Source organism: Psittacula echo (assembly GCF_963264785.1).
Source record: "Psittacula echo genome assembly, chromosome: 2".
Lineage (NCBI taxonomy): Eukaryota > Metazoa > Chordata > Aves > Psittaciformes > Psittacidae > Psittacula > Psittacula echo.
The window spans coordinates 123004500-123024418 of record NC_137737.1 but is presented as its reverse complement, the minus strand read 5'-3'; the positions used below and the strand labels follow the sequence as shown (position 1 = coordinate 123024418).

The 19919-nt window shown below is 39.7% G+C and overlaps 1 protein-coding gene across 1 annotated transcript in view; it reads left to right on the top strand.

The window, feature by feature from the left end:
- Positions 1-19919, top strand: part of ASPH (aspartate beta-hydroxylase) — a gene marked incomplete at its 5' end in the record, with an annotated part of 112746 nt that overhangs the window by 60429 nt on the left and 32398 nt on the right. Inside the window, 2 exons of the mRNA XM_080609787.1 lie at positions 2653-2694; positions 18101-18186. Of these exons, the coding sequence (XP_080465913.1) occupies positions 2653-2694; positions 18101-18186 (128 nt within the window). The remainder of the gene's footprint in view (positions 1-2652; positions 2695-18100; positions 18187-19919) is intronic.

Below are 19919 nucleotides of genomic sequence, written 5' to 3'. Positions count from 1 at the left end.
GTAGGGATTGGTTAAAACAATTTTGTCTGATCTTGAACTAGATTTATTTTGCTGGAAACAGAAGTTGAGTAAAGGATGACAGTGGTTTGAAGAGCTAGGAAATTTTGTTTAAGTTAATGACAAAATAGTCTCAAGATTCACTATCATATCCCTGTATCAAGATTATATATGATATTTAATACCATATCCTCTTTGAGAGAGCATATTTGTAAACCTTTGTCAGAAATAGCAGATGCTAATTTAGCAGAATACAGGTTGAAAAGAGTGAGAATTTGGAGGATAGATCCTAGTACATAAATATGTGCAGAAAACTATAGGTTCTGTGTTGCGTGAGCCTCAGTAAGGAAATGTGAAGCTAGGCAGGAAATGGGAAATAGGAGCAGGCTATAGAGTGATGAGCTCATACCTTGTTCTTCCTGTGATGGAAGAGAAGTTGCAGAAATAACGTGAATATCCAAGATGGGTGGAAGATGGTCGCTGAGTAGAGGGAATTAAAGAAGACAGGTCAGGTGAGAATATCAACTGTTCTTAAGTAAGCTTTCAGATCTTTGAGAAGTATTAAATTCTTAAAAGCCAGGATACTTAATTTGAACAGCTGTTCAAATATTTGCTGGGTTCAATTTGTAAGAACATCAAGTTAAGGTACAGTTACTATAGAAGCTGGGGTCATGCTAAATGTGCAAGTGTCAGATTTTAAAAGCAAGTAGGTTGGCTTTGTTAAATGAAAAATTACTATTTCTGATGGCTAATATGCTGACTTGTATTTATTGAGGAAGTTCGGGTTAGATATAGGGAGGAAGCTCTTTACTGTGAGGGTGGTGAGACACTAGAATGGGTTGCCCAAGGATGTTGTGAATGCTCCATCCCTGGTGGTGTTCAAGGCCAGGTTGGACAGAGCCTTGGGTGACATGGTCTAGTGTGAAGTGTCCCTGCCCATGGCAGGGGGTTGGAACTAGATGATCTTAAGGTCCTTTCCAACCCTAACTATTCTATGATTCTGTTCTATGATTCTATAAGGGGAAAGATTCAGAGAAAACGAATGGCTTAAGTAGCATGTTATATAATGGTTTACTATCCTGTCATGAGTTGTTCATGTGCTTTTAGTTGGTAAAAATAGTAGAAATTTGAGTATATAAACTATTGTGTTTCAGCTGGAGCTGCATTATTGTTCTTTTTAAAAATACTATATTTCTGATGCCATACAGATGGACATGGCCATTTTACATATTGTGTGGTATATGAGGAAAAAAAAAACCCAAACAAACCAAAAACCAAAACCAAAACAAAAATAACCAAGCCACTATTTCAGCAAGTACTGAAACATGCTTTCGTTAATACACCATTATAGTAATAATATTCCTTCTCCAGGTTATCCCGTAGTATGTAACTGACTCTATAGATCTTTTTGTCATTTCTTTCAGTTTAATTTACAATCTGGATTTTATGATGCAATTGAAAAGGTGAATGACTTCCAATGCGGCCATATTTATTTAATTTACCATATCATAATCAAGTTAATACTTATTCTGCCTTGTGCTGAATATAAAAATCATTTGTACTGTCTGCACATTCTGTAGTAGTAGTCGTCACCTTGTAGTAAAGGGTCAGATTAGAATGTGAAATAGTTTGATTTCTTGTGTGCGTATAACTCAATTTCTCCAGGAAAAAAAGCAAAGGTTTTCAGTGTTTTTATCTGGTGTATTGACAATATAATGCTTCTGAGCAGTTGATTTAAAAAACTCTGAAGATTGAATATCCTGACAAGCTGTCTTTAATTGACTTAGGAATGAAATAAAATGTTTTTTCTAGATATAAATATACCTCAAAATTAAAGAGTATATGTTAGAGAGGAAAATAACTAACTGAAAAGCCAACTGGCCTCTTGTTTTAGTGTTTTCACTTGAGCTTATTGGGAGGAAATATTGGAAGCTTATTTGGGATGAAACTGGAAACAGAATAATAATATTAGAATTGTGTGGCAAGATGCTTTAAATGTTATAGAGTAGGGCAGGATCAAAAAGTGTTGAGAGAGGAGAAAAGAGAGAACAAGCTTGTGTCTACGTACTGCCTTCACAATATAAGTGTATGTGATTTTGGAACAGTATGTAGTCTATCTTTTGCAACAGAGTCTTGTGATTAGTTAATATTTACCTGTGCATTCAGATGCTTACAATATTCATGGGTTAAATTATTTTAAAAGGTGAAGCAAGACCAAAGCTTCCAAGTTCCCAAGTCACTTCTGAAAATAAGACCTGGGTTCCCAATTGATTTTAAGATTTTGTACGTTTTAATCATATATATGTATAGTAAACTAGTGTTCCCAAGAGTTTTTAATTATTGAACAGCTTTTTTTATTCCTTGCAAAATAGCTTGCATTGTAAATGCGTATCATCGAAATCAACCAAATATCTAAGGGGAAAAAGTTTATCAAATCTTTTGTGACAGAAGCAATAAGGTAATATTTGAAGTATCTGTACAGAAAGAGCTTTTATGTAACTGTATAGTTTAGACACTAATCTATGGTTACTTCAAAAAATAAAACAAGTTTTTGGCCCAATGATATTTTGCGTGTAAGCTGAATTTTATTGTCTGTCTCATCATAAACGGTTAACATAAATTTATTTCAATGAAATAATATTTTTAATATTCTAGGAAAAAGTGAAAAAGAAACTGAACAAGACAAAACAGAAAAAGGTAAGTCTGAAACTAACATTCTGTTCTTCTGAAATTCAAAATCATGCTTTCTGGGAGGACTGATTTAAATCATATTAAATAGCAATGAAGCTTTGTTCCTGGACAAGGTAGATAAACTGGGTATGAATAAACATCCAAAGCGTGTTTGCTTTTGTAAGTGAATACCACACAGACATTTCCAAAGCTGACATCAAGATATTCCCCTCTTACGTTGTCACAGGCTGCTGTTAAAAACTTCTGCTGTTTCAGGAGTCAAATGTTCAGTGTTGTGCTCCTAGTTTAAGACTCAGGAGATCACCAGCTGCCTTCTGCATCTGTGGGTGAGAGGCAACCTGGGCTGCCCAGCCAAAAAAGCTGGGTTCAGCACTGTGTGCTGTGCTAAGCCTGGGGAGACAGGTGGTACTAAAATCAGTCCTTGTCAACTCTGTGTTTACCCAGGAAGGTTTAGGAACATGCAGAGGCAGGTTTGGTGGAAAAGTGAGGTTTTGCTAAGAGTATTTGTGAATTTGTTCTCCCTACAATCACACTGGTGATGGCACCATGCATTCCCTGTTACTGCATGGAGCTTGCACAGTCTCCTTCGTTGGGATCAGAGTTTGTATCTGATTTTTGCTTATATTGGCATATATTGAATATTCATTTATATTGGTGAAGAATTTATATAATAACAGGAAGAATCATTCTTTTGCGATGAGTATGTTTCTTTCATACGCTGAACATCAGCATAGGTAGTTACAATAATTTTCACTTTTCAAAACTGATAAAACATGAAAGTGAAAATGAAGTTGCAGCACACAGTTGTGTTGTGTCAAGGACAGAGGTATACATAAGCCAGGCTTAGGACGATGTCATTCCACAATTAGCCCCACAAGTGTCATTCTGATACCAGGGTCAACATTCACCTTGGTTTACTATAGATCTTTTCATGGGATATGTAGGATTTCCACAGTGGTACCTCTAACCTGCATAACCTGTGGAGGCTATATGCTGTTCTGGCTAAATATAGGGGTTTTTTGCTGTAGGGTGAGATGAATTGCCACCTAAACTTGACTGAGAACCTTATCCAGAGCTCCACTGGCTATGAGAAGAGCTTACATGCTTAGCTCACCTCCAGCAGTATCACATATCAAGTTAGATGGGCTGAGTTCCACCTTTGTAAGCTCTACTTTTAAGGGTATACATACTACCTGTTGATTTACTTACATATTTAGTTGTAACCTGCATCAAAAATGAGCTCTGGGCAGAATGACCAATGTTGTACTTCATAGAAATGTAGTTCTCAAAGTCTAACACTGCTGCTTAACACCATCCTGAGCTAAATATATAGGACTTCAGAATATTAGCATGTATTTTTGTACAGAAAGTCAATGAAAAAAATTTATTGCTGATCTTGTCTGATGATTGCTTGATTCTAACCTTTGAATGAAGCCAAAAGATTTCATGATGAAAATGAGAGGTGAATGATGGAAATGCACGCCAAAAATAAAATTATCATTCCACAATTGTTTCTTACAATCAGCATCTAACCAACCAATAGTAATTTCAGAAGAAAACCCTGTAGAATACTTTTTACTGCAAGGGAAATTGTTCTGGAATAACTGCAGCTAAAGATTTATTATAGTAATTAGATTCTACAGCCTTATTAGTCCCTAAAATGCCTCAGTTTTTATTGTCTGATTGCTTCCCCAGATAAGCTGATTATAGAGGTATTGCCTGTTCTGCCAGTACAATTTAGAAGGATCTTTTAATTGTAGTGCTACTGGCTTTAAATTGTTGAGATGCAGTTACTTGTTTTTATACCTTCTAAGTTATCATTTATAGAAGCCCATAAACCAAGTGGATCACTTACACTATCTGTATCTCACCTAATGAGCTTCCCAAACAACAGGACAGAGACAGGAGTTTTTCATCATCATCAAATTCTCATTTGAGCACCCACTGAGAGGCAGCACAATTTCAGAAACTAATTTGGGTAACTATATGGGCCTAGTATGAGGAGAGAGGACAATTACTTGGTAAATTTTGAATTACAGGTAAGAGTGGTTGGTCTACTAATGTGTGTATATATATGTTTTTCAGCCCATAACTGAAACAGGAACTTGGACTGGGGAGGTTGGAGTATTTGAGGGAGGGTTTGGGGGGAATTAGTAAAACAGAAAGTCACAAAATTAATTGGAAATATTACAGACAGTGATCATCTTTATCTAGTTATCTTTGTCTTCTAAGGCACCCATCCACAAGTTGCCAAGAGCATTATTACCGAATTTGTATCACAGCAGGGATAGGAGGGTGTTTAGAAAACCAAGCTTATGGCTCCCCTGGAAATGGCTTCCTTAGAATTTGATGGTTTAAGAAGGAGAACTGGCAGGAGGAGCTTTTGCTGTGAGTGGCTATGAGACCACATCACATTAAGGAGATTTTTATTTCAGACCAGGCTTTGAGATGGCACGCCACACTTGTCTACTTAGGTCATATGTGAGAGAGAAACAGAGACATCATTATATGGTTTTGACCTGTACAGTTTAGAACTTACATTAAACTTACCTGTAGTCATAAGTTCAGCTTACAGTTGGTGCAGCAGGATTGTTTCAGTGTAGTTTTCAATGCAAAAACTGGAAACTCTGTCCTCAAGGTGGCTGTGAAGACTGTGGTTTATCTTGAATCCTTATGCCTATGAAGTAATTAAGTAAAAGCTAGAGTCGTAGCTGTTTTCTGTTTTGAATGCTAGTAATAGCAGATGCAAGACAGAGGAAGCTGCCAGGAAAGCTCCCTTAACATACTATAATGACAAGTGGAATAAAAAAACTAATCACAAGAGCTAAATCCCACTTACGAGAAGGTTTGTTAGAAAAGAAGCAGTGTCATTTTATCCTCATTTTCTCTCCCTGCACCCTCAGAGACTGACGTTATGGTCTTGCTATTTCTGAAGAACTAGAAATTTAATTAAAGACATGTTTAAGAAGAAATACACCAATTGTGTAATATGGACTCATAATCACTGAGGAGTCTGCTGCCCCTCTCCATTGACTATGAATCCTACAGCATTAGTTTCCAAACATTAAAGCAGTACAATTTAGCTGATGTGGAAGGCACCCTTTTTCCCAGACCTCTGAGTTGAACCAACCAGGATGTCAGTCGTCGCTATCAATGTATGGGACAGGTCCAAGTTGCCAGCTCCAGTGCAGTAGGTAAGGCCTGCCCTCCCACTCCACCACTTTCTTAGTCTCTGAACATAAAAAAAGGAGCAGAGGCCTTAGGAAAGGTACTAGTACTTGAGAGCAAAAGATGGAGGAAGAGGAGAAAAAGGCAGCAAGAACGAGTGGGAAAATGGCCTGAGCTAGTCCCAGTTGCGATTTCTTTCTGGCCGTAGTTGCACAACAGCTAACAAGCTCACTGTTTGTGGTGACCTTCTTCCTGGCAGTGCTTAGCATGTCAGAGCAAATCACTGAATTGTGGAATATCTGCTCCCAAATTTTTACAAGGCGCAGGAGTGAGAGATGATTTGTGTTAAGTGTATGGAAGTGCATACTGGTTTTTAGAGATAAGCACTAGTTGTTCTGAGACTTTTAGTAGCAGTGTGATATTGCCTCCCACTTACTTTGCTCTGGAACTAAAATGTGCATGTGTCTTTTAATCAGAGGTTCGGAGGATGTCAGTAAGGAAAAATCAATACATGCTATGTGCTGTGTTCAAGGTATCCCATCCTTTAAATGATCTTTTCAGAAAACAACTAATTGAAGTCTTTACAGTGTAGACAATATCTGAGACCCACTTAAAAATAACTTGCTGTTAAAATGCCAAGTGCATGGTGTAACTTCAGGACATAAAGAAAGTGTTTTAATCATGAAATAATTATGATAGTATTCAATACTTTTGTTCTGTGTTAATGAAATTACTAACTCTTTTGAGATATCAGGCTGATGTCTGATCAGTCAGGTCAGAGATGTTTCCTCTTTTAGGAGAATGAAGTTTTCCTAAGCCTCCCTTTCAGCAGAGGCTAGAGAGGGTTCATTTACTCCATTACAGGAGTAGTCTTACTAGTTATTTCTGATATAATATTTCTACAAGTTTTTTACAATATTTCTACCAGTTCTGTATTGTTTCGGAGTTATGATCAGATGTAATTAATTTTTTGCCGTGTACCGTGTACCAGTCACTGTTATTTTCCATATATTTTTTTCCCCTGGTACTTCATGTAATCGGTTTAACTTATCACATTAATATAATTGGCTTACTGGCATTTTACACCGACTTTCAGGCCTTGTGTTCTGCTCAGTTCTACAGGAACATACAGACATTTGATCATTTGAAGACATTTGTCTAGAAATTTTAGAAAAATTTCATTTATCAATTGTTATTTCCTGAAGTATGTTTTTGTATTATAAGTTGTAAAGCATCCCGAAATCATGCTTGCTTTATAATTATGTGAATAAAATCAACATAAAAGTTGCAAAATTATTTGCCTGATTCTGTTTGTCTGGACAGTTACTTAAAAGAAAATATAGATCTGCTTCAGGTGAAGATTTACAGAACTTGATTGTTAATGTTACTAGCTTTTTGGTTTTAGAGCAAAAGTTAATAATAGCACCAGTAATTCAGAGTGCTTACAAGTGATTAAAACAATGCCTTGTGAAGCTTTTCTGAAGTTATATTTTGCCCTGGGAAAGCTCATCTTGAAAATGCCTTTCTAAAAATTGATTTTTTGGAAGGATTCAAGGAAGAGATTCAGTAGCTTCACAGGACGTACTTTGCACTGGTTTATTTGATATTTTCTTTTCCCCCCAGTGTTTAAATGAAACGAAAAAAAAAAAAAAGTAAAAGAAACAGCTTTTCTTGTGAACTTAGTGTATGTTTTTTCCTTTGCAAGAACATGTGGTATTAACAGCTATAAAATACTAGCTCACACATGCACATGCCGGCTAATAATCAGTGGAGACACATTTGTGTTTGGCCTCTGTATTTCATTATCCATCCTCTGCCCAGTCCCTGTTTGCTGCTGTATCTCCACGTGTCTCAAAGTGGATGGCATATTCTGATCTAGATTTTCAGACCTGAGCAATATTTCCTCTGATACCATTCCTTGCAGCTCTGAACTTTACGAGATCAGGTCCTGGAAGGAAGGAATGAACTGTTTCCTGAGTCACGCTATTGGCTTCCAAACAGTCTGTGGAGTAAGAGTTAGCATCTAACGGTAATGTCAGTGAATGAGGAGAACAGCCTGGATGGGTCTTGGTTCCTGATCAAGACATGTGCATGTGGATGCATGTGCTGGTGTGATGTCCAAACTGCATTATATACAGTGGCCATCTGTACGGGCAGTGGAACATTCAGCTAATCACCTAGTAGGTGTTTACTTCATGCTGAACTCACTTTTTAGACTCCATGGGCTGCAACGACTAGATTTCTAAAAGCTGCAGCAATGTATAGGTGTCTACAAGAAGAAACCTAAACTTAGCTGCCTTAATTTTAAGCTGTCAGAGCACTGGCGACATTCTCAAGTGATGTCTAAATGAATGACCTTTTAGCTAGAGAGCAAAGAGCTGTGCTGTCAGGTACTGCAGCAGAGCTGAGTGGTTGTGCTGCTTCTTGCTCAGGCTATGATAATTTGCAGGTAATTAACACAGTCCTGCATCATATGTAGAAATAGGTGAAGTGTTTCTCGAAAAGGGATACTTATGCTTGTTAGCACCATTTGGTGTAGGGCACATATAATTATGGGACAGCAGAGAGGCTTTGTCACTTGCATTGATCTTCCCTTGAGTCACTCTCTTGACTGCTTGTAGCCCTAATCATTTTCTGAAGTACACAGCAGCGACTGAGAGTAGCAGCATAATAGGTGGTGAGTAACAGGGATTTGGGGCAAAAGAGTTTAGGGGAAAAGGCCCTTGAAGAAGGGCATAAGCAACACGTGTGGAAGAAGACAATTCTCTTAGAACAAGGTGGGGATAATAGGAAGAGCTGGACTGAGGAACAAACTGAGAGCAAGTGTAGAAATGAAAAAGAAGAAATGTGGTAGGGCATCGAGGTTGAGAAGGGAGAGGTTCAACAAGAGGATGACAGGAGAAAGAAAGAGAAAGGAGATGAACAATAGAAGTTTAGTGGATGAGTAGAAGCTGTAGAACATTAACACATGATTGTTAGACAAATCAGATAACCTGCAACTGATCCATTTTGTTTTGAACTTCGATATTCTGTTGCTGGCATAAGGCTAGGAGGAATCTCTGTCACAGTGATGACTGGCACAGTGAGCTTCTGGGGGAATTTCTTTAATTAACAAATGAGAGAATGGAAGTTCCCTATGTAATTATAGCCTTAGCACTAAAGCACATTGATTTATAGTGGTATATTACAGAAATGGTAGAAAATAAGATTGGGTGGGACCCTAAGGCTTACTTTGTTCTGTTGACCAAAGATCTTATCAACTGAATACATTGTTCCTGGTAGATGCTTATACACCTTGTTCTTACAAATTTCCGGGAATTAGAATTCCGTAACTGCCCTCAGCAATCTGTTCTACTGTGCTTTCTCAGAGATACTAGTTCTGGATGCTCAATCCAGATTTTCTGCTCTAGCAGTTTTAAGCCTTTTATTGCTTGTCCTGAGTATGGTAGTACAGAAAATAATTTACTCTTCTAATCTCTGTAGCTACTTTTTACAGAGTGCCCCTCTTCCAATAGCAAACTTTTTACTACTACGTTTTCCCCCTTTGTTGTTGCTTATTCAGATGTAAATGTTGTCCCTCAGCCCTAACAAAATGTTTTTAAACCATTCTTCAAAAGTAAGTGTTTTAATCACCTTTAATCATTTGTTTACTTTCTCATGTGATTTCAGACTTGGAGTCTGAAGCGTAGCTAGCGGTGCATTCATTATTTTTTCAAAAGGTATTTCTCTGTCCTTTGTAGAAAAGACCATCACTTTGGTGATGACAAGGTGCCTTTCAACGTAAAAACATAAAATATGCCTTATATTTTAATTTTCATGCTCCAAAATAGGCATATAAAACAGCTATTTCATCATCTTTCATTGGATGATGTGGGAGGCTGTTAACTTTACTGTGCGTTTAATACATAACTGCTTCAAAAATATTTTTCTTCTTGGGTTTGCTTTAGTGGTTTTGGGGTGTTTTTTCCCTTCTCTTCTATATCTTACTATAGAAGGAAGGTATGAGATTGCTTGTCATCACTGACCATTGTTTATTCTCCAACAGAAAAAAATAGTGTGGAGTTTCTTATAATACTTGTAGTTTGCTGCTGTGACAGTGGAAACTATTTTCTCTGAGGTAGTCTTCAGCTAGAAAGCCTACCCTTACATACAAAGCCATTATTGAAGATTCTCAGTATTACTCTTGCAAGACCATAGTATGATATATAAAAGAATTATTACCATTTTAATGCTCAATCAGATTTGGACTACCAATCACCCTAGCAGTTGTGTGATCATGCATTGCTTCAGCTACATGGTGAAATCTGTAAGTCATTAAAGAAAAACTGCATGTTTTTTTCTTCTGAAAACAAAACTTCTTTGTAACATTGAATGTAATATATTGGGTCACATCTGCTAAAAGATTATTACACTGGAAGGAGGCAATGGATAATTTATTAAAATACCCCTGCAGGGAGATAGCAGGCTATCTGGTTAATATAGAGGAATGCTTGATGGTTACACTGAAAGCTCCCTGGTGAATCCTTTAACATAGGAGTAGAATGGAAGATGAAGATGATTGCTCGTTATATAATGTTTGCTGTGTTATATTGGTGCCTAGCAGCTGAATAATATTTATGTTAACAGCTCCTTTCCAGCTTTTCATACTGATCTCCTGCTGCTCTAGAGCTGATATATAATTGCACTGAAAATGGGAAAATAATACATTTTTTTTGTAATGGAGGGTTGCAAAAAGGTTCTTCCAACGCATCACTGAAATTAGATATGAGGGGAAAGATGTCATAGCTTTGTGCCACAGACTTGTAAGATTTTCATTCTCTTTTTCTTCTGAGCTGTTTCTGTCTCATTTCCTTGTAACATCAAAGGAATTGTGGAAACAGTGTCCCATAGGCAGTAAGAGTTTCTTCGTGGGTGGAAAACCATCTTTCCTTTGCCTCAGGGGAACCTCACTGGTGCTGTGATTACTGAGTTTGAGAAGGACCAAGACTCTTTGTCTTTCCATAAATAGTGAAAGTTAGAAAGCTGACAGATAGCTTTCCTGTATTACTGAATGCATAGTTTCTTTGCTGAAGACTTTCATTCATGCCATAAAAACTGAGAATTGACATTTTATTTGTGACTTACATAATTTCTTTTATGTACAGCCTCCTACTTGGAGAACAGGAGCAAACCACGTGTTTTGTGCTGATGTCCAGCTGGAAGCTCCCCAGATCATGTATCCACAGGAACTGACATGCCTTAGTTTTCCTGCTAACAAGAAATGACACTTTCACAGTGTCAGCAGCTGTGAGCTCAACCAACCTAAAAGTCCTCAGGGACTCTTGCTTTTTATTGGCTCTCTGGGCTGATGCCTCTGTGTTCATTCATACTTACTGTTGAGCAAGCTGGACCTTAGAAGTAGCAGTGGTTTCTTGGAAGACTGAGCTGGCATATTTTTAGCAAAAGACAAAAAAAGAAATAAATCACAAAACCCAACAAACGTTTTGCATGTTACAGACTTTATTTCTGACCACACCTGTCAGTCACTGTGGACTCAAGGTCTGGGGTGGAGGGATACTTGCTGTCATGATAAGAGATGTTTCTATGGGTTTTGCTGGATTCACTTGGAACAGAGCCAGTGGAGTGCTCCATAGTCATTGTCAGTAACTTGAATGAAGGGCTAGAATACCTCCTCAGCAAGTTTGCTGGCAATATGAAACTGGAAGGAGTGGCTGATACCCAGAGTGCTGTGCTGTTGTTCAGAAGGATCTAGACAGGCTGGAGAGATAGGCAAAGAGGAACCTTTTGAAATTCAACAAAGGCAAGTGCAGGGTCCTGCACCTGGGCAGGATGAACCCCATGTACCAGTACAGGCTGGGAGCCAACCTGCTGGAAAGTAGCTTTGCAGAGAGAGACCTGGGGGTCATGGTAGGCAACAAGTAGTCTATGGGCCAGCAATGCACCTTTGTCGCCAAGAAGGCCAATGGGCTGCTTTAGGAAGAGATTGCCAGCAGGTCAAAGGAGGTGATCCTCTCTCTCTACTCAGCCCTGGTGAGGCCTCATCTGGAGTGCTGTGTCCAGTTCTGGGCTGCCCAGTACAATATTGCTCCTGAAGCAAGTCCAGTGAAGGGCTACTAGAATGATTAAGAGTCTGAGGCATCTCTCATATGAGGAAAGGCTGCGGGCCTGTTCAGCCTGGAGAAGAGAAGACTTGAGGGGGATCTGGTCGATGTATTTAAGTATCTGAAGGGAGGGTGCCAAGATGACAGGGCCAGATTGTTCTTGGTGGTGCCAGAAGATAGGACCAGAGACAACAGGTAAAACTAAAACACAGGAAGTTCCACCTGAACATGAGGAAGAAATTCTTTACTGTGAGGATGACAGAGCACTGGAATAGGTTGCCCAGAATAGGTTGTCCTATCTTCTTCTCTGGAAGTATTCAAGAGCTGTTTTGACACAATCCTGAGTAATGTGCTCTAGGTGTCCCTGCTTGAACAGGGAGGTTGGATTAGGTGACCCCCAGTGGTCCCTTCCAGCCTCAACCACTCTGTGATTCTCATCGACTGCATGAAAATGCAGTAAAGACATCAATTTTCTATGAAATAGATAAAGTATGACACAGCAAGACTGGAATCGACCACAGATTGAAAAGCATTTCTACTGTATTATGTCTGGAGAATGAATAAAGGACATTAAAGCCATCTATATTATTATATTGGGAAAAAAAAAAAGAAAAAAAAAAGAAGAGAAGGATCAAGAAAAGCATCTCTTCGGTCAGTTCTGCTTCATGATAACTAAATTCCTGGAGTATTTAGGGAAGCAAAACCAATATATTAAAGTGTGCTGTTTGGTAGTTTATCTTGAAAAAGGAATAAAGCCCTGTATGCCAGGAGTTTTTTTTCCTTCTAAACTTCTTGGTAGCTAATGCCTTGGAAAATTACAGTAATTTCTGCTATAAGGATCAACAGGGATATAACAATCTTTATGCACTGCTTCTTTAGTACCTTTCCTTTATAGATCTTAATACATTTTTATATTTAAAGCTTCATACCACCTTTGTGAATAAGTAAATGGAATTTAGTAGGATGACTTCAATCCTGCTTAAATTCTGTTTACCCCCTGCCCCTGAAAAGCAATAGCATCTATATAACTCTGCATACCAATGATGCAGAGTAGTTTATACAGGTAATGTAAAAACCTCTCATCATGCAGAGCTGTCTGAATTCAGTGTTGATAATGACAGTAAAGTCTTACACAGAAAGAACCACAGGTTGATGGTTGATGGTTTTGTTTTTTTTCATCTTGTACAGAAGCATCTCGGACTCATGAAATCACGAGATCCTCTAGTTTTGGATGGGTTAGCATTGGTTTAGCAGTAACTAAGTGTCATGGTTTAAGCTCTGCCAGTAACTCAGAGCCCTGCAGCCACTTGCTCACTCCCCCAGTTCTTTCTCCTCCCACTCCTGGATGGATGGGAGAAGAATGGAAAGAATGTATCTCTCACGGGTTGAGATAAGAACAGTCCAGTAACTAAGGTATAACACAAATCACTACTGCTGCCACCAATAATAATAATGATAAGGGAAATAACAAGGGAAGGGAATACAACTGCTCACCACCCACTGACCGATACCCAACCTGACCGAAGCAGCTATCTGGGTCTTCCGAGTAACTGCCCTGAGTTTATATACTAGGCATGACGTGCTGTGGTATGGAATACCTCTTTGGCTAGTTTGGGTCAGGTGTCCTGTCCCTGCTTCCTCCCAGCTTCCCCTCCTCCCTGGCAGAGCATGAGACTCAGAAAGTCCTTGGTCAGGGTAAGCATTACTGAGCAGCAACTAAAACCATCAGTGTTATCAGCGCTGTTCCCAGGCTGAAAGTCAAAACCACAGCACTGCACCAGCTACTAAGAAGGAGAAAAATGACTGCTACTGCTGAACCCAGGACAGTATCCACCACTTATTCCATACCATTCACGTCATGCTCAGATCCCACATTTTTCAATATACCATCACTCTTGTCTCATATATATACATACACACACACACAAAGTGAGAGAGAGGTAATTTTTTAGTGCATGGACCAATCCCTATAAAGCTGCCGAGTCCATCTGGTCCATGATGTCAGGCTCCATCTCTTGTAACAGTCTTTCAGAGCAGGGGAGACTGTGTGCAGTGTTGGATTGTTGCTTGCTGATGACACCGTGGAACTCGTCTGGTCACTGCTGAGCTCGTCTGTTTTCATCAAAGTTCATTCTTTGTTGGGATGATGGTCGAAGTCAGGGCCAGTCGCTGATGACTTGAAGACATCTAGTTGATGGGCTATAAAAGTGCTACGTAGCAGGCAACAGCATACAATTGAGTTCATTGGCTGTTTTCCCATAAAATCAAATCCCTTTGAGGTACACATCAGACTTCCCCGTCTTCCCACATTATCCAGCAGGTATGTCCGGGTCCGTGAGCAAAAGCAATCCCACGAGTGGGTTTGCCTTTACCTGAAGCAGGAATAACCCAGACTGTCTTCCCCAGCAAATTCTTTATGTGGACCTGTCGCGGTTTAAGCCAGTCGGCAAGTCAGCCACGCAGTTTCTACTCCCCCCCCACCCCCACTCCTGGAGGGATGGGGAGGAGAATCAAAAGAATGTTAACTCCCATGAGTTGAGATAAAAACAGTCCAGTAACTAAGTTATAACACAAATCACTACTGCTGCCACCAATAATAATAATGATAAAGGAAATAACAGGGGAAGAGAATACGATACCACCCGCCGAAAAAATGAGCCCGACCGAGCAGAGTGTGCCCTTCCGGGTAACTCCCAGTTACATCCCTGGGCTTGATGTGCTGTGGTATGGAATACCTCTTTGGCTAGTTTGGGTCAGGTGTCCTGTCCCCGCTTCCTCCCGGCTTCCCCTCCTCCCTGGCAGAGCATGAGACTCACAAAGTCCTTGGTCAGGGTAAACATTCTGACCAGCAACTGAAAACATCGATTTTTTCAGTACTGTCCCCAGGCCGAAAGTCAAAAACACAGCACTGCACCAGCTACTAAGAAGGAGAATAAGCGACTACTGCCTCTGAACCCAGGACAGCACCACCGGAACTTTATCCCTGTCCTGGTTTAGCAGTAGCAGTCATTTTTTCTACTGGTGCAGTGCTGTGTTTTGACTTTTGGCCTGGGAATAATACTGATAAAGCCGATGTTTTCAGTTGCTGGTCAGAATGTTTACCCTGACCAAGGACTTTGTGAGTCTCATGCTCTGCCAGGGAGGAGGGGGGGCCGGGAGGAAGCGGGGACAGGACACCTGACCCAGGCTAGCCAAAGAGGTATTCCATACCACAGCACGTCATGCCCAGGATGTAGAACTGAGAGTTCCCGGAAGGGCTGGAGCACTGCAGGGTGGGGGTGAGGTACCGGTCGGTGAGCGGTTGTATTCTCTTCCTTGTTATTTCCTTTATCATTATTACTATTAGTGGTAGCAGTAGTGATTTGTGTTATACCTTAGTTATTAAACTGTTCTTATCTCAACCCATGGGAGTTGCATTCTTTTGATTCTCCTCCCCGTCCCTCCAGGAGCGGAGGGAAGAAAGGTGGGGGAGGAGTGGACTTCGTGGTTCTGATTTACGGCCTGGGCTTAAACCACGACAATCCCCTTCTACAGTATGTGAAAGTTCTGACTGGGCTGGACTAGCCCTGTTGGCAGATCCTCTGGTGTTGACCAAGCAGGTGGCCTTTGGTAAATGTGTATCGCAGTGTTGGAAAGTTCCCCCACCCATTGCTCTCAGTGTAGTTTTTAACAGCCCATTGTACCGTTTGATTTTCCCAGAGGCTGGTGCATGGTAGGGGATGTGATATACCCACTCAATGCCATGCTCTTTGGCCCAAATGTCTATAAGGCTGTTCCGGAAATGAGTCCCTTTGTCTGACTCAGTTCTCTCTGGGGTGCCGGATCTCCACAAAATCTGTTTCTCAAGGCCCAGGATAGTGTTCCTGGCAGTGGCATGGGGCACAGCGTATGTTTCCAGCCATCCGGTGGTTGCTTCCACCATGGTAAGCACATGGCGCTTGCCTTGGCAGGTTGGTGGGAGTGTGATATAATCAATCTACCAGGCCTCCTCATATTTATACTTCAACCATCGTCCTCCATACCAAAGAGGCTTTAACCGTTTGGCTTGCTTAATTGCAGCACATATTTCGCAGTCATCAGTAACCTGGACAATAACGTCCATTGTTAAGTCCACCCCTCCATCATGAGCCCATCTATATGTTGCATGTCTGCCCTGATGGCCTGAGGTGTCATGGGCCCACCAGGCTCAAAATAATTCACCTTTATGTTGCCAATCTAAGTCCATCTGAGCCACTTCAATCTTAGCAGCTTTATCCACTTGTTGGTTGTTCTGGTGTTCCTCAGTGGCCCGACTCTTGAGTACATGAGCATTTACATGGCGTACCTTCACCACCAGGTTCTGCACCCGAGTAGCAATATCTTGCCACAGTGCAGCAGCCCAGATGGGTTTACCTCTGCGTTGCCAGTTGCTCTGCTTCCATTGCTGCAACCACCCCCACAGGGCATTTGCCACCATCCATGAGTCAGTATAGAGATAAAGTACTGGCCACTTTTCTTGTTCAGCAATGTCCAGGGCCAGCTGGATGGCTTTCGCCTCAGCAAACTGACTCGATTCACCCTCTCCTTCAGCAGTTTTTGTAGCTTGTTGTAGGGGACTCCGTACAGCTACCTTCCATCTCTGATGCTTCCAAAGCACTGGAGAAGCCCACCAGACTAGATAATTGCCTATATGATCCCACACACCCTGCCACTCATGATTGTCCAGCCTCAGGGAAAATCTCTTGGTGATCTTACTATATTGTTGTTTAACCCTAGACAAGACCCAAGTTGGACACTAATTAACTTTCAAGATCAGATGTGGTAGGGCGTTCTCAGGGTGGGAGGGCCGTGGGTAAAACATAGAAAGCATATGCAGCAATAAGCTGGATGTATAGCTGGATGATGCTGTGTAGCATCAGTCTCAGAAAGAAAGTACCACTTAATGAATCATGAACACAGCTTCCAGTAGGATGTGGGTGGCTCTTGTCATTCCTGAAGTATGCACCCAATGACTTGGGAAGCAGAATAAAACATGGCTAGTTACAACACCTTGTTATCCGGAATACTTGCTTACAGCACTGCAGCAGTCTTGTGATGTGAAGCTGTATGGTGTTTGGGTTCAACTTCACACATAGCAGTTAAAGCATTCCCTGTTTAAACTTCTACAAAGAAAATAATTTTACCTCTTTTCATGCTATTAATGACTTCTTGTCCTTACAGGGGAAAAAAACAGTAATGCATAATTTAAGCAACAGTATGTGCTTCTAATTACAGATACACATAATTAGTAGTCACTTGTATCAGCCAATATGTATTTTCCTTACTTATGTCGGAAAAGGTTGGGTTTTTTCTAATGAAACTGAGTTTAGTTATAGCAAATGTGGAGAAAAACACTTGCGTACTGTCATATCCTTCAGTAGTGTATTTGCGTTTTTTTAACATCTAATCTACTTAATGCAACCAAATAGACATTGTTTAAGAGTGAACTGCTATAAAGTAAATGGCTGTTTAAATTGACACAATTTACTTCAGTTTGCTTCAAACGTAATTTACTTCAAGGCTGGTTTGCTACATACTGCTGCTGCTCTGCTACTGTGTGGTAGCATGCTAAACTGTGGAAACTTGATCACTTTAAAAGGTCTTGATCAAGCATTTCAGCATTGAACATGTTTTCAGCAGGAATTCAGTCTACATGACTTTTTGAGTCCCTCATACCCTAAGTAACTGTGATTTCTATAAACTCTTTTAATTGCTTTAGATGAGGAAGTAGACATATATAGGCACAACTTTAGAAACTGCTAACATGTCCTGGTAATGATATTTTTCATAATGCCATATAAATGTGAAAAAATACCTGCTCTCTTTATTCTTCCATTTTAATTGTACTAATTGGAAAAAAAATAAAATCCTTGAATATATGAGATGCAAAATCCTTTATCAAAAACTCAGCTGCATTATTCATTATTCAGTTGGAATGACTGAAGATTGCTTTTTCATACAGGTGTTTGTGATTGTAATAGGTAAAAAAATCAATTTCAATTGCCTTATTTGAAAATCACAAACTTTACCAGCACAGTACTAGTCAGTAATTAAGCATTATTCTAAACAGCTGCTGTGAAATATGAAAAACGTACTGAACTGTGTGGTTTTTAAATCTCTTCTAGCTAAAAAGAAGAAGCCAAAGCTCTTAAACAAGTTTGATAAGACCATTAAGGCTGAACTAGATGCTGCAGAAAAACTACGTAAAAAAGTAAGTTTTGAAATGTTTCAGTCAGGACTGTAGACAGTGGACAAAAGAAAATAAAATGAGAAATAACTTAGAAAAAGGGAGAATTACTTTCAGGTTAGTTTGTGTGAAATTAACTTTTTAAAATTAAACATTCAGTGTGTATTTGTCCTTCAAGTTTCATTTCTGCTACATAATTTAGTTTAAATCTTTTGAAGTCAAAAATGCATGTCTGTTCATGTGTGTTTGCTTGCCTTTAACCTTGACAGTATTTGGCTTAACTGTTGAGTTCCTTTCATCAAAATATGCTTAAATTAATCACATGGAACAGGGTTAATTTTGTCCTATCACTGTTGTCCTTTCAACTAGTCAACTATTATCAGAGAACTTAAATAATATAAGCATGTCAATCTCTCAGTGTTCATATGCTTCATGAGCATTGGGTGCACGTCTTTGTAGTAGGCACTGTTTCTGTTGCAATTCTGTGTGCGTCCTGTGTGTCTCAGCTCCTTAGAGCATGAAGCAGATCTTCCTGCCTGTCACCAGAGGCAGCCAAGGCATTAACATCAGTCAGTTTTGGTAGTTATGAATGTAAAAACTTGACTATGAAAACCAAGTAAAAACCTCCAACAATAAAAACTCTTCAGTCATCTCCTCTGATAACTTCCAGTTTTATTAATTATTTGAGTGTTTCAGAAAGCAAGACCTTTGCAGAGATGTCCATTTTCCAGATTTGAGGTTAAGTAGTGAAACAAGGCTATGTGACTGTTAGAAATGAGAGACCTTAAGTTTTTTGTATGTAAATCTTGTAAAAACTGATATGCCTCACAGGCAGTCCTAGCACATGGAGATCACCTACAGGTCTGTACCCTGGGTTTGACAGGGCTCAAACTCATTTCCAGTACAGTACAATAAAAACTATTCTGGTTATTGCAGGTGTAGGAATAGTCTTGATTTTCAGAAGACTGACTATGCATTTTTTAGCTTTACTTTGCTGTCTACGCAGCCCTGGAGTCTGTGATGAGGCTGAAGGGCTACTACATAGAGAGCACTAATCTCAGCCTGCCACTGCTGCTGCTCTTCACTGGGAGCCTTGTTTATATGTTAGAATACAAAAGTAAAAAGCATTTTCATGTTTCTTGTGACTTAAACAATTGGTTGGTCAGAGAAAGGCACAACAGGAACTTCTGATGAGCCTGTAGGGTCAGTTGGCTGACTCTTGTTTTCCTGCCTGTGTCTCTTAGTGAGTTGCAGGCAATCATGCTTGTCTTGTAGGAAGCAGGATAAATTTAGTAGCAAATAAGAGATATGGAATATTTGAAGATAGCAAGACAGTTGTTTATGATAGTCTAACCATACTTATAAAGCTATAAGTGTTGGAAATGGCAGCAAGATATGATGCCAAATTTTGCCAGGCAGTGTGTAGCTCCCATTTAACCACACAGCTGGTTCTTCTCAACTTCTATCCTTAGTTGTTAGTCAGCATCAGTCATGAGAATATATCATAGCTACATTTGGACTTTATATGAGTCAGGGAAGAGACATGGAGCACATGTGAGGTGTCCTGAGGAGCACTGTTCTGCAAAACAGTATTTCCTCTAAAAGAGCTGTAGTTACAATACTGTTCATCATGTGAAGTATGCAGAGAGGAAATTTCCACGTATGTCTAGAACTTCTGTTTTATTCTCTGTTACATTCAGTTTGGATTTTGTTCTTAACAATAGAACCTTTACTCTTTTTATATGCACAGGTTATTG